The 14,382-nt window shown below is 38.4% G+C and overlaps 1 protein-coding gene across 1 annotated transcript in view; it reads right to left on the reverse strand.

Moving 5' to 3' along the window:
* CFAP58 (cilia and flagella associated protein 58) overlaps positions 1–14,382 on the reverse strand; it is a 103,371-nt gene that overhangs the window by 75,842 nt on the left and 13,147 nt on the right. The window contains exons 5-8 of the mRNA XM_032169925.2: positions 13,401–13,595; positions 10,862–10,999; positions 8,392–8,551; positions 2,619–2,701 (exon numbers count right to left, since the gene is read on the reverse strand). Of these exons, the coding sequence (XP_032025816.1) occupies positions 2,619–2,701; positions 8,392–8,551; positions 10,862–10,999; positions 13,401–13,595 (576 nt within the window). The remainder of the gene's footprint in view (positions 1–2,618; positions 2,702–8,391; positions 8,552–10,861; positions 11,000–13,400; positions 13,596–14,382) is intronic.

Here is a 14,382-nt window from a genome sequence, read left to right on the forward strand (position 1 = left end):
ACTTGTATATGAGTATTCATAGTAAAATAATTCACAAAAGCCAAAAGATAGACACAACCCAAATGTTCATCAACTGATAAACAGATAAGCAAAATATAGTATATCCACACAGTGGAATAGCATTCGGCCATAAAAAGGAATGAAGTACCGATGCATGCTACAACAATGGATGAACTTTGAAAACACTGTTCTGAATGAAACATGCCAGACACTAAAGTTCACATAGTGTATGATCCCATTTATATAAATATCCAGGACAGTCAGATCCATAAAAACTGAAAGCAGATTCGTAGTTGCCAGGGGTAGGAGGAGGGGGGGATAGAGAGTGGCTGCTGAATAGGTACAGGGTTTCTTCTGGGGGGACGAGATTGTGAAACTAGATTGTGGTGACGGTTGCCCAACATTGTGAATGTACTAAATGTCACTAATGGTAAATTTTGTGTTGTGTGTATTTAACCACGACAAAAACAATTAACCCAGTTTTTTTAAAAATACAGATGCTTGTGTTCCAACTCCAAAGTTTCTGATTCAGTGGGTCTGGGATAGGACCCAGGCACCTCCTTTTTTTTTTTTTTTTTTTTTTTAAGCTGCACTGGAGATTTCTGATGCTGAAAAAGGAAACACCTTGGGATGGCTGCCCAAGTTCCCCTGAAACACAGAGTAAGTAGCAGTGCAATCTGGCAGCCGTGCTCATGCAAAAGGGTTCACCTCTTTAACCGCAACTGAATGGATCAAATGACCCTTCCCCAGGACTTTTGAAATAGGGCCTTTAGATTTTTGCGACTCAGTAGAAGATATAACCTTGGGAGCTATTGGTGACAGCCATTTTTTGTCATATGGACTGGAAAACAGAGAGAGACAGTGACAATCTTCACTGAAAGAAGAATGGAGCAAAAACTCAGCAGGAAGTCAACTGGCAGAGAGAGATGCCTTCTTCCCAAGAATGCCAGGCCAGTTTCCAATGGGTTCCTGAGGCCCAGCTGTATCCTTGAGTTCCATGAGGCACTTTAGAGTTCCTTCTCAAATCTCTAACCAACACAGAACTGCAGATAGGTCTGAAAACTGCTGGACAATACTCAGGTAAAATGCCTATTAAATGTTGGTTGGGTGACAATGTAGAAAACAGAAAAGGTCAACTTTTTTTTCAAGTATTGGGTTAAACATTTGTTCTATAAAAGATAAAGCCACTTCCACATGACACTAAAAGAATCAAAATATATTCATGTTGCTACCTGTCAAAACCATGTCACTCATTCTTTGGATGAAGGTGGCATTTCAACTGAGTCAATGGGGAAAGAATGTATTATCAATTGAAGTTCATTGCATACCTGCAGAGTCGGGTGCTGTGCTAGGCACTAAGAATACAAAGGCCAGGAAATAAAAAATACAAAAGTATACCCTGCCCTAAAGGAAGAATTGACATTAATCAAATCAACAAATAAATGTAAAATTACTATTGCGCTACATGTCTTATCATGGCAGAAAACCTATTGGTTGTTTATTAGTACATATAAAATATAAACAGATTAAATGTGTGTTGAATATAAATTTAAAAATCTAAATTCAACATTATTGTTTATATGTACAAATGTATAGGATAAAAAAGCAATTGCCAAGATTGTCCAAGGAAAAAAAACACTTCAATGATTGATTTTCTTTAAAAGTGCTTAACATGTGAAGATCTAATCTATCAGTTCCTGAGATTCCCTGAATAGTCTATTTTAGGCTAAAGTATAGTGTATTTTGTTAACATTCATTCAATTCTGGGAAACCTAAAGAAATAATGAAAGTCAGAATGAACAAATATAGACCGTTTCTGCTTTAATGAGATGAAACTGTCTTGGCCGCGGCTGTTATAGAAGCACCCTGCCACCATCCCCCACAAACCCCCAGCCATCCACACCTGGCCTGTGGCTTCTTCCTTCCTGGAAGAAATCCTTGAGCAGGAAAATTTACCCTAAATCCCTGTAGTTAATCTCCTAAAAGTGACTTTCAATGGAAACACTCTTCAGGAAGTGGGATAGGAAAAAGGAGGGGTCCTACATTTAATGGAGAATCTTCAGAGCTCTGCCTTCAAGCTGCCATAACCCCTCCCTTAGCTTTGGACCACACTGAGCTGGAAGGTCAGACAAGATAAGGACAGAAAACAAAAACCGAAACCTACAGCAACCCTGAAAAGATGGAAGAAAGCTTAGCCCTGCCATTCCTACACCTAACATCTCAGAGTTAAAATTCAATTAGCACTGACTTGTAATTTTTGGATTAGCAAGTTGTCGATTATAGATATTAAATTCAGAGATGTTGATCAACCGCTTAGGATGCCAAATAGCACACCAGCAATGAAAACAGAATCCACAAAACACTCCGAAATCCCCTCCTGGCTTATATGCTAATTCTCCAAAGTCTTTTTGTGTTCTCAGGTGATAATGCAATTGCAATTCATGGCCAGTGAATGGTAGACTGTAGGCAGCTGCTTAGAGGAAAATTAAGCACTATTATATATTCTAATCCACTTTTGTTTGCCTCGGAGTTTTCTTTTCCCATCCAACTGGTTATAGCCAGATATTACAGTGCTGAAGAAAGACATTTATTTACCAGTGTGACTGTAACACACTCACCTTATTTAGTATGTCCCTTTCTCTCAGAAGCTCGTCCATTGCCTTTCTATCAAGTTCTGCTTGTTTCTTTGAGGCCTCCACCTCTAAGTCCCCAGGGAGAAAAAATAATAATAAATGTAGAGTCGACCTAAGAGAATCTACAAAAGCCGAAGTGATACAAAAACTGCTTTACATGTTTGTCTCTAGCTATAAAACTACTGTTAACCGAGTGTATGTGATCTTTGGTATAACCAAGTGAGGTAGGTCTCCCTCTCTCACTAAAGAGATGGAAACTGAGGCTTGCAGAGATTAATCCATTTGCCAAAAGTCTGAAGCCAACAGGTGACAGGGCTAAGATTTCTATAACGCCAAAATGTCCTTGCTCTTTTTCCTTTTTTTTTTTTGAGACGGAGCTTTGCTCTGTCGCCCAGGCTGGAGTGCAGTGGTGCAATCTCAGCTCTGCAACCTCCACCTCCCAGGTTCAAGGGATTTTCCTGCCTCAGCCTCTCGAGCAGCTGGGACTACAGGTGCAGCACCACCATGCCCGGCTAATTATTTTTTGTATTTTTAGTAGAGACAGGTGAGGACTAGCTCTGATTATTTTTATCTTGCCCAAATTCCTATCTAAGAGGTCTGGGGAGTCATGCCCTACAAAACATAAATTCTCATCTGATGGGTTTTATTTAACCCTGTATATCGTGACTTACTTTCCAATCTGACTCTGGCATAACAAGGAAGAAAATCGAAATATTTAACCCCAAAATGTATTTCCTTGCCATACCTTGAAATTGCCCTGCAAAGTCTCTTGTGGGAAAAATCCACATTCTATAGAGAATCCCCTTTTCCCTTTGCTTTCCTTCCTTCCTTTCCAGATCCAGGAGATAATCAACAAAGAGCCAGGTACCCTTTTAGGTCCAATAAGAAACATTTTATAACCTGCTGTCTCTGAAGTCTGCTATCTGAGAGCTTCCTCTGCACAATAAAACTTGGTCTCCACAATCGTTTATCTAAACCTGAGCATTTCCCTTCTATTGATCCCAGGTCTTCAGATAAACTCAACCAATTGTCAATCAGAAAATGTTTAAATTTACCTATAGCATGGAAGCCCCCCCACCCCGCCCACCCCGCCCACCCCCCGTTTGAATTGTCCTGCTTTTCTGAACCAAACCAATGTATTTCTTAAATGTATTCGATTGATGTCTCGTGCCTTTCTAAAATATATAAAACCAAGCTGTACCCTGACCACTTTGGGCACATGTTCTCAGGACCTCCTGAGGTCTGTGTTACGGGCCATGGTCAGTCACATGTGCCCCAGAATAAATCTCTTAAAATATTTTACAGAGTTTGATTATTTCAACAACACTGGGTTTCACCATGTTGGCCAGGCTGGTCTCGAACTCCTGATCTCAGGTGATCTGCCTGTCTCAACCTCCCAAACTGCTGGGATTACAGGCAGGCATGAGCTACTGCACCCGGCCCCTTGCTGTTTTTAAATGTTTTTTATTATACAAGTAAATAGAAATACAGAACGAAATTAGAAATTCAGATAAACGGAAGTGAAAAAATTTAAATCAACCAGAATCTACTTAGTATTTTAATATGTCTCTTTCCCAGCTTATTCTTATGTAAATATACATGTTATATAAATATATAAATATATTTATATATATATTTGTAAATAAACATACACCCCAAAAGGGAATCATAGTACACTAAGTATATAGTACACTCTATAATATTCTGTATAGAGAATACAGAATATAGAAAATTTTTACTTTTAATTTTTATGTTTAATCTCTCAATCTTGGTTTTATGGTTTCAACATTTGGTGTTGAGTTTTTCCCCCAAGACAGAAGGTTATTGTACACATAGTATACTATTTTGTAGCTTGCTTTTATAATTAACAAGCACAGAATGCCTTTCCGTACTATAAATGTGCATCAGCATCCGAAATTTTAATAACTCCATGGTTTTTCGCTGTGTGAAAATACATAATTTATTTAGCCAATCCCTCATTTTAACATTTAAGTTGCTTCTTTTTCTTTTTTTTTTTTTGCAGTTATAAGCAATAATCCTGTGAAAGTTCTTATTCATATTTTTCCTGTAGAAGAGGAAGTCCTGGATCAAAGGGGATTTTTAAAAGACATTTCTCTCCTACTGCCAAATTTCTCTCTAGAAAATTAATAGCAATTTAAATCCACACCCAAACCACCGCTGGATATCATCATTCTCTTTGATCTTTGACAGTCTGATAGATGTTTAAAAACCAATATGTCAGTATTTAATTTGCATTTCTTTGCTTAGTAGTGAAGTTTACTACTTCTTCATGTTTAATGATGATTTATTTGTATTTCTGTTTTTCAAATTGCCCAGTTTGCCGTTTGCCAATTTCTCTCATAATATGTTTATCCTTTCTGGATTTTTTTTTTTTTTTTCTGAGACAGGGTCTTGCTCTGTCACCCAGGCTGGAGTGCAGTGGTGCAACTACAGCTCACTGCAAGCTCTGCCTCTCAGCCCCCTGAGTATTGGGACTACAGGCGTGCGCCACCATGCCCAGCTGATTTTTATCTTTCTTTCTTTTTTTCTTCTGGTAGAGATGGGGTTTTGCCATATTGCCCAGGCTGGTCTCAGACTCCTGGGCTCAAGCAATCCACGCACCAAAGCCTCCTAAAGTGCTGGGATTATAGGCATGAGCCACCACTCCCGACCTTTTTTGTGGATTTTTAAAAGAAGCCCTTTACATATAATAAAGAGCTCTGACATTCTTTTAGTCGATTTGCCTTCATTTATAGAGAATAGAGAATATAGAAAATTTTAACTTTTATTTCATTTAATCTCTCAATCTTGGCTTTATGGTTTCAACATTTGGTATTGACTTTTTCCCCAAAAACAGAAGCTTATTGTCATGCCATTATTTTCTTAATAATCCATACCGCACACTGGTATGAAACAACACCTTACCTTAGATGATAAGCTAGAGTCTTTTCTGGCCTTTCCAATCATTTTCATTGATCTGTTTATCTGGACATCATCACTATACAATTTGATTATTGAAGATTTATAATACATTTAAACATTTGGGAAGGCAAATCTTCCCTTATTTCCCAGATTTCATTTCTATTTTCAATTCTATTTCATTTCTATTCTATTTCATTTCTATTTTCATATGTTTATTATTCTGGAGGAACTCTAGAATCAATTTTTGAGTCCCATACAACATAACTTACTGAATTTTAAAGAGACTTGCTCTGTCACCCAGGCTGGAGTGCAGTATGTGCAATCATAGCTCACTGCAACCTCGACCTCCTGGACTCAAGTGATCCTCCTGCCTCAGCCTCCCAAGTAGCTGGGACTATAGGCATGTGCCACTACAGGTGTGCAGGAGCATGCCACCACACCTGGCAATTTTTTTTTTGAGGAGATAGTATCTCAATATATTGCCTAGACTGGCCTTGAACCCCTAGCCTTAAGCGATCCTTCTGTCTCAGCCTCCCAAAGTGCTGAGATTATAGGTGTAAGCCACCATGCCAGGTCCCAACTCACTGAAATTTTTTTGGAAAAATTAAATGTATAAATTAACTTGGACAGATTTATATTTTTATCCTATTGAGTTTCCTCATCCAGGAACTTGATATATCTCTCCATCTTTCAAGTCTTCCTTTATATCCCTCAATAGAATTTTGTGGCTTTTTTAATATATAGATCTTGCAGATATCTTCATAACTTTATTCACAGATATTTTATTACTTTAGTTGCTATTGTGAAGAGAATTTTTGCCATTATATACTCTGATTTTTTGGTATGAAAAAAAGCTATTGATATCTACATATTTATTTTATAACCTGCCACCCTACTGAACTCTATTAACCTTTCTTGTTAGTTCTGGTAGTTTTTCAGTTTATTTCTTGGTTTCTGTGGTAGAAAATCATAACATGTAGGAGAGAGACCCATGCTTCTAACCGTTATGCCCAGTGCCACTTTTTGGTTGAACACATCAAAAGGACGTGATCCCTAAGAAGAAATAATGATATTGATGATACCTATAAAGTAGTCAAAAGAGAGAGAATGATAACTTTGTATACATGATTTAAGGATGAAGGGTTGGGCTCAACGCCAAATGGGTAAAACTTTTTTTTCCAAAGCTTAGAACTATTGCAAGCAAAAACATAGAAATTTAAATATGGAAGTGTTTTGATAATCAGCCAGTTACAAAAAATGCTCTTAAAGTTCCATTTTTCTTCATTTCTGTCACAGAAAGTATTAGATTGAAAACTCACACTAGACTGTAGGTATCCTGAGGGCAGAGTCCTCCATGCACCCAGCACCTAGAATAATGCCTGCCCATAGTCTGGGTTTGATTTATTGAGTGGATGAACAGAGAAACTGTTGAGATAAGCTGCAACTGCATCTCAATAAAACATTATTTCTTGACGTCTTAGAAGGAAAAATATCTACGAAGACCTAAGTGACAAATATTTCTTTTTTCTCTCTCTCTCTTTTTCTTTTTTATTTTTTGAAACAGAGTCTCACTCTGTCACCCAGGCTGGAGTGCAGTGGCACAATCTCAGCTCACTGCAACCTCCGCCTCCCAGGTTCAAGCGATTCTCCTGCCTCAGCCTCCCAAGTAGCTGGGATTACAGGCACCCGCTACCATGCCCAGCTAATTTTTGTATTTTTAGTAGAGACAGGGTTTTACCATGTTGGCCAGGCTGATCTTGAACTCCTGACCTCAGGTGATCTGCCTGACTCGGCCTCCTAAAGTGCTGAGATTACAGGCATGAGACACTACACTCTGCCTTAATTTTTTTTTTTTAAGACAAGAGTCTCACTAGTGACAAATATTTCTAATAATTCTATCCAGAGATTTAGATTGTACCTAAATTTTAGTGAGGAATGTATGCTTTTGTGCTTTTATGTATGTTGTCTCATTTAGTGATTGACAACTTACAGCCACCTGGGTAAAGTCAACGGGACACAGATGTTCCTGTCTCACATACTTCAGTGGAGTCAGAATTCATACCCAGGTTCTTTGTCTCCAAGTTCAGAGCTGTTTCTGCTGCACCAAATTTGACAAGTATACTGTATTTTAATTATATTTTTTATTCAGAAAACAAGAATATATATGGATGATGATGGATGGAATGTAATTAGCACCTACTGTGTGTGCCAGGCAGTGCCCACAAGTGCTCTGTGTTCGCTTATTTCACCCCCAACCACCAGATGTGGGGAGGTGGGATCTAAACCCAGGCAGCTCTGACTCCAGGGTTTGTGTCCTTACTGATTTCTCTGTACCTCCCTGTGGCACTTAAATTTTCCCTTCACAGGTCGGTTCATCATATGGCAAAGTACTGACAGAGAGAAGATGTTAGAAGCCATTCATTTTGTTCCGCTGATTCTTAGTGCAATATTGTCCCAGATACTGCTAATGAAGGATATTCATTCTAATGATATCCACTATCTTCTGTGGAAAAGAAGAACTAAAGCAGGTCATGTGAACCTCAGACATAAGAGTTTAGATGCTATTTACTCCATGGACAAATACTGAGCAATACTTCAGGCTGGATTGTCATTTTTGCCAATGGAACCTGTGGAAGAATTGTTTAAGGTAAGAGTTTAAGGTGTTCAAAATGATGCCCCCCACCTCACACCATATTGACTGTTTACCAGTGTGAGTGTTGTTTTACTGATTTCATTTGGCATGGGTTGTGTTTGTAAACATGGAGCCCTGGGTTACAAGATAACATCAGTCACCAATAGAATGTTTCTAAATGAATAAAAGCGCAAAATGGTTTACCTCTCTCTAATCCCACAATCTGATTTTTTAGGGTTTCTTTGTGCTGTTCGACTTCTGCCTTTTGATCTTCAGTGTGGTGCAATTTCTTATGGATTTGTTCTCTGATTTTGTTGAGCTTCCCGATGTCAAGGCGCATTTGATGGACTTCTTCCTCTTTGGCCTGTAATTAGTGAGAAAGAATTAATGAGACACTTTGTAAATGAAGAGCCGGGAACTGGATGATGGTAAACTCAGAACCAATAAAAGGAAATTCTTCCCATGGCATTTTAAAGTTGTTCTGTGAGATTAAATCAAGCACACACAATTTGGTTTTGAGAGAAATTGAAAAACTGTCCACTGAGTAAAATATGTGGTTATGTTTTATATTTTTATAAACTACAAATAAAAAGACTGAAAAATTTTGTTTCAAGTTACCATCTGAAATGGTTTGGCTGTGCCCCACCCAAATCTCATCTTGAATTCCCACGTGTTGTGGGAGGAACCCGATGGGAGGTAATTGAATCATGGGGGCAGGTCTTTCCCATGCTATTCTCATGATACAAACTAAATCTCATGAGATCTGATGGTTTTAAAAAGAGGAGTTCCCCTACACAAGTTCTCTCCCTTTGCCTGCTGCCATCCACATAAGATGTGATTTGTTCCTCCTTGCCTTCCACCATGATTGTGAGGCCTCCCCAGCCATGTGGAACTGTAAGTCCATTTAAATCTCTTTTGTAAATTGCCCAGTCTTGGGTATGTCTTTAACAGCAGCATGAAAATGAACTAATATACCATCTAACTGTAGAATCAAATGAGAACGCTAAGTTGTATGTATCAAAAATATGTGAATTTTGTATACAGTATTTGATTAGCAATTTTCATGAACTTATGAAGTGATCTCTCTCAGATGGTTATTAAAATACTATAAAATATTCGAACACTCTTTTGGACTCACTGGGCCATTGTAGGTCAATTATATACACTAGAGAAGGGGTCCTCCTTCCTCAAAGTATGTTAGTCTGTAGGTATGCATACGGATAAGTGGACCAGATATTTCATAGTATGAATAGGCAGTCTATAAAATGGCAAACAATCCCCAAAAATAATCCTAGCAAAGAAAAGCACCCAATTTTTGTCTAAAGACTTCAAGCTTTCCAGATTTTGGAAATTTTAATTAAATTCACTTTTTTTAAATTTTGCCATTAGAAGTGACTGGAAAAGCAGCTGGGATTCTTTTGCAAACAAAGGTTAGCAATTATCTCAGCTCATAACAATGAAGAGACTGAAATTAGCTGTTCATGTTAAACTCAGATTATTGCTAGAGGCTGAGTCCCATTAGGCTCATGATCTGATAACAGAAATAGTCCATCTTTCAAAATTTCCCATTCATGTTATCAAGGGAAAGAATTAATGGCATGAGTCTTTTTCCTTTAATTTTACCTTAGGGGCTAATACATTATTTTGACTTAAGTAGTCATCTCATCTCTTCTTTAACTTATTGCATTCTCAAAAAGAATGGTTTCAAGTCTACCCATTCTGGGCTGTTTTAAAAGTTTTTCAGCGTCAGACCCTCAGACCCTATAGGGTTCAAATTAGTCAATGTTAAGGGCTCTCCAGTTCTAAGATGTTCTAATTCAGTAGTTATTAATCCAGACCCCACAGTTAGACTTCAGAAAAATCCTGGAAACCTCTCCTATTTCTGGGATGCATGCAACACAAGATGTAAGATATGCAAATAAGTGTGTGCATGTGTATATTACCATCAGATTCTCAAAAGAGATTGTGATACAAAAATGTTATGGTTCTCTGCCCAAATCTGTGTATTATTCTTGCTAGGCCACTCTTTTTACATCCAGTATTCTAACATAACCAGAGTAGGGAATATGGATTTTTTTCAGAATTAAAGTGAGAAACATAAAGCTGCTCTGTTAAGCAGGTAGACATACAATATATATCGGAGTATAAACTGTTATCTAAACTTAATTTGCAAGCACTCTTCAATGAGAACAAGGAGACGAATAGGAAATCTGTCTCAAAATATACATTGGACAGAAGTGAAGATCATGATTCCACAATCCTGTAAGTAAACCGTAGGTAGTATCAGTCTCTCTCCCAGCCATTCCATCCCACCTTCTCCAACAAGTAGTAACTATAATCTGAATTTTTTGCTGTTCACACGTATGAATGGATTTCTAGATTTGAGCAACTTGTTTCTTGCAAAGCTAGTTACAGAGATAGACAACTGAGCTCACTTTGGAAACCATTTGCATAACCATATGATCAATAATCAGGTTTGCAATTTTACAAGAATGGAAGTCATCAAACTCTGCTTCTGGGCCTAAAGCAATCACTATAGGCTTGCACCTGCCTCTGATGTGTCAAGGTACTCAGTAGAGCCAACACAGGCTATCCAACCAAGGGCTCCAATTGCCAAGGCAAACCTGTGTTAGGAAGAAAGAGCTAGGGAACAGACATGTGACTTGATATTTACTTTGAGCTCCAACGCCTTCTGTTGGTTTTCCTGGGATAGCTGCTCACAGACCAAAGTGTGCTGTTCATTCTCTTGCTGAAGTTTAGCATTTCTCATCTGAAATTGCTCGAGTTCCTTTGCAGCTCTCTCATTCAATATCTGAAAGGGATGGAATGAGCTGGTTAATGCTTTTTAATCTGATTACAATACTTGGATATACACACAGGGGGCCCCACAAACCTCCTGGGAAGATAACAGCAACCCTGAGTTTTTGTCTTTGTAGAAATTGTTCTTTATTCCCGATGAAAGCACTAATGCACTCAAATATGATGAATGTTAAACGGTTGAAGAAAATGATGCCTTCTAATGAATAACACAGTGAGCATAATTTTTTTTCTGAGAGCCTTGGGAAGTCTTGTTCACAGGTGGTGGATAAATATTTTAATGCCTGTTTGCCATTTGGCAGGCTTCGCATGCGCAACAATTGCTATAATCATTGCAAATGAGCTAGAGATTCAAACGGATTTTATAAGCTGTGGGGCTCGGAAGCTACATCTTCAGAAGCAAATCCTGCATTAACATGCCTACAACATTTTCGTCAACAGAACTGTTCACTAACACCAACACAGAGACAATTTTCTTTTAATCTAACTTAAGTCGAAACCATGGAACGGCAGCAAAGTGATTTATATCTGCTTGAGTGCAGTGTCAGCCAGATTTTCCTCTTCCCTGCCTTGGCTATCCTAAGCAGATATGGTTTTATAAAAACAAAGGATTATATCTTAGGGGCTCATTTCCATTGGGGAAATATTGAGGAGGTGGAGGGATAGCAAATGAATTGCAGGATAAAAATAGAAAGACAGTTTAGGTAATGTCTCCAAAATATAACTTCCATGCACACAAAAATTAAGGATGAAAAGAATCCAACCAATTCTCCATCAACAGGGACTAAATAAAATGTAACCGGCTATGCTAAAAATGAAATTGTGTTTCATAGGAGGATAGTTTTTATCCTGATGTCCAAAAGCCTCTCTCTTATGTTTCATGCTCAAAGAAGTCTCATGTTTTTCTGCTGGAGGCTGCATGTTGTGAATTATCTATTTGACTTCTGGCTTTATATAAAATTAATAGAGCAACGGACAAAAAAAAAGTATACTTATATCTATTTTTGAGTATAAAACTGCTATATGGCTTGTCAATACTTTGGAAACAAGCTTCCTGAGGAAAAACATATTTAAGAAAAGACTTTTCAATTATATGAATTGCTTTTTTAAGAAATGAGAGAAAACATAATACAATTACTAATACTTGTGTCACCTTAAACTGCTATAATAGAGGAAGTGTTAAAAACAGTACTATATTAAAAATACATAAAGATTGACCATAGTTTGCTAAACTTGAAAATAACTTAAAAATAAACCTGTTGGCTGGGTGCAGTGGCTCATGCCTGTAATCCTAGCACCTTGGGAGGCCAACACAGTTGGATTGCTTGAGATCAGGAGCTCGAGACCAGCCTGGCCAACACAGTGACACCCTGTCTCTACTAAAAATATAAAAATTAGCCAGGCATGGTGGCGGACTCCAGCTACTCGGGAGACCGAGGCAGGAGAATCGCTTCAACCCAGGAGGTGGAGGTTGCAGTGAGCTGAGATCATGCCACTGTGCTCCAGCCTGGGTGACAGAGAGACTTCATCTCAAAAATAAATAAATAAAAATAAAAATAAAACTGTTAAAAATAAATTGTTATACTCACCCAGTGGAATACTGCACAGCAATGAGAGCTCATGGTCTACTGAGCTCTGTCCAATAGAGCTTTCTGCAGTGATGTAAATGTTCTCTGTCTGTGCTAATATGGCAACAACTAGCCACCTGTGGCTACTGAGTACTTGAAATGATGCTGGTACAACCAAGGAAATAAATTTTTAATTTAATTTCATTTTAATGAAGTTGAATTTAAATAGCCACTTGTTGCTAAGGGTTACCATATTGGGCATCACAAGTCTATAACTACATGGCAACAACATGAATGTATCTCACAAACAGAATATAGCAGAAGTTAGACACAAAGAATATATCCTGTAATATTTTATTTCTGTAAAGTATAAAGACAGGCAAAACCAAACTCTGCTTAGAATTCAGGATAGAGATGGTATTTTAGGGGGAGAAGGACTAAGACGGAGCACAAAAGCGCTTCTGGGGGTGCTGGTAATGTTCTGTTTCTCTGGCTGGGAGCAGGTGACCAAGATGCGGTTGAGTGGTGAAAATTAATCAAGCTGTCCTCTTGTGACATATACAGTTTTCTATATGTGTGGTATAGATCAATAGAAAGTTAAAAAGAAACTTATTAACCTGTTAGAGCTGGGAAATTTAAAAGGGGGGGCATAACTACCTCATAAGAGCCATTCAGAGACCAAATTGCAGTGCTAAGTTTTACATCATCAGCACGAGTAGTGAAGGGAATTTACTGCTTTCCAAGAGAATTCAAAATGCACAAAAGGGCGAATAAAGGTGCCATTCTGGGTTTTTCTTGCTTTTTTGCAAAGGCCCACACCCAACTCACCTTCTGCTCTTTCAGCTGCTGCTCCAGCTTCTGAAGCTCCTCCTTGCTCTTCTGCACATACTGCTGCAGGGCTTTTATTTCTGTCTGCCTGCTGTCCATGTCTGTCTGAATCTGCTTGAGCTCTTTCTCTAGTTTTTCCTTCTTCCGGAACTCCCGGGAAGCTTCATTCTGACGTTGCTGGATTTCTTGTTGGAACTAGACGGTGTGGAAAGGACAAGAGAGAAAGAGATGAGCCCTGACCATGGCAGGTCTCAGCCAACCAAGCCCTCTCCTCTCTCAGGTCTGTGATTGTCAGGGCAGTCACTTTGCAGTAGCATTTCCCCTATAGGGCAGACATCCTTGAGCCCCAGTGTTCAAACTTTTCAGGAATATTCTATACTGTTTCTTGGGGCCTTGAAATCAAATGACTACCCTGATGGTGGGCAGCAAATCCACAAAGTGTGGTATAAAATCAAATACATATGGAAGCTCAGAGTTCTAGGGGCATTAAACATGGAAAGAATTCATCCCATTCTCTATCAATAGGGACTAAATAAAATGTGGCTAGCTACCCTAAGTATAAAATTGTGTTTTACATGACCCTGGATATTGCTAAAGAGAGCACTATAGGTTTATCCTGATGTCCAAATGCTAGGAAAAGCCTTTTTCCTATCTCATGTTCAAAGAAGTCTCATGTTTTTTTCTTGGGGACTGCACATTGTGTATGATCTATTTGACTTTGGGCTTTATATAAAAGTGTTCAGAAGGAGTCTGCTAAATGACTTTCAAATAAATAAATAAATAAATAAATAAATAAATAAATAAATAAATAAGAAGGGCCAAAGAAACTACTTCTACCACCCCCAGATGCTGGGCCCCCTGGCCTTCATGGGGATCATCTTTTTGAGCCAGAATTGTAAGTAGGGAGTGCCTGCCTCAGTGACTTCTCAGACAGAGAATGCAGAGAAAGAACAATTCAAGTCATTCAACTCAAGTAAAGCTC

The sequence above is a fragment of the Hylobates moloch genome, unplaced genomic scaffold, assembly GCF_009828535.3.
Source record: "Hylobates moloch isolate HMO894 unplaced genomic scaffold, HMol_V3 SCAFFOLD_3, whole genome shotgun sequence".
In the NCBI taxonomy this organism is placed as follows: Eukaryota; Metazoa; Chordata; class Mammalia; order Primates; family Hylobatidae; genus Hylobates; species Hylobates moloch.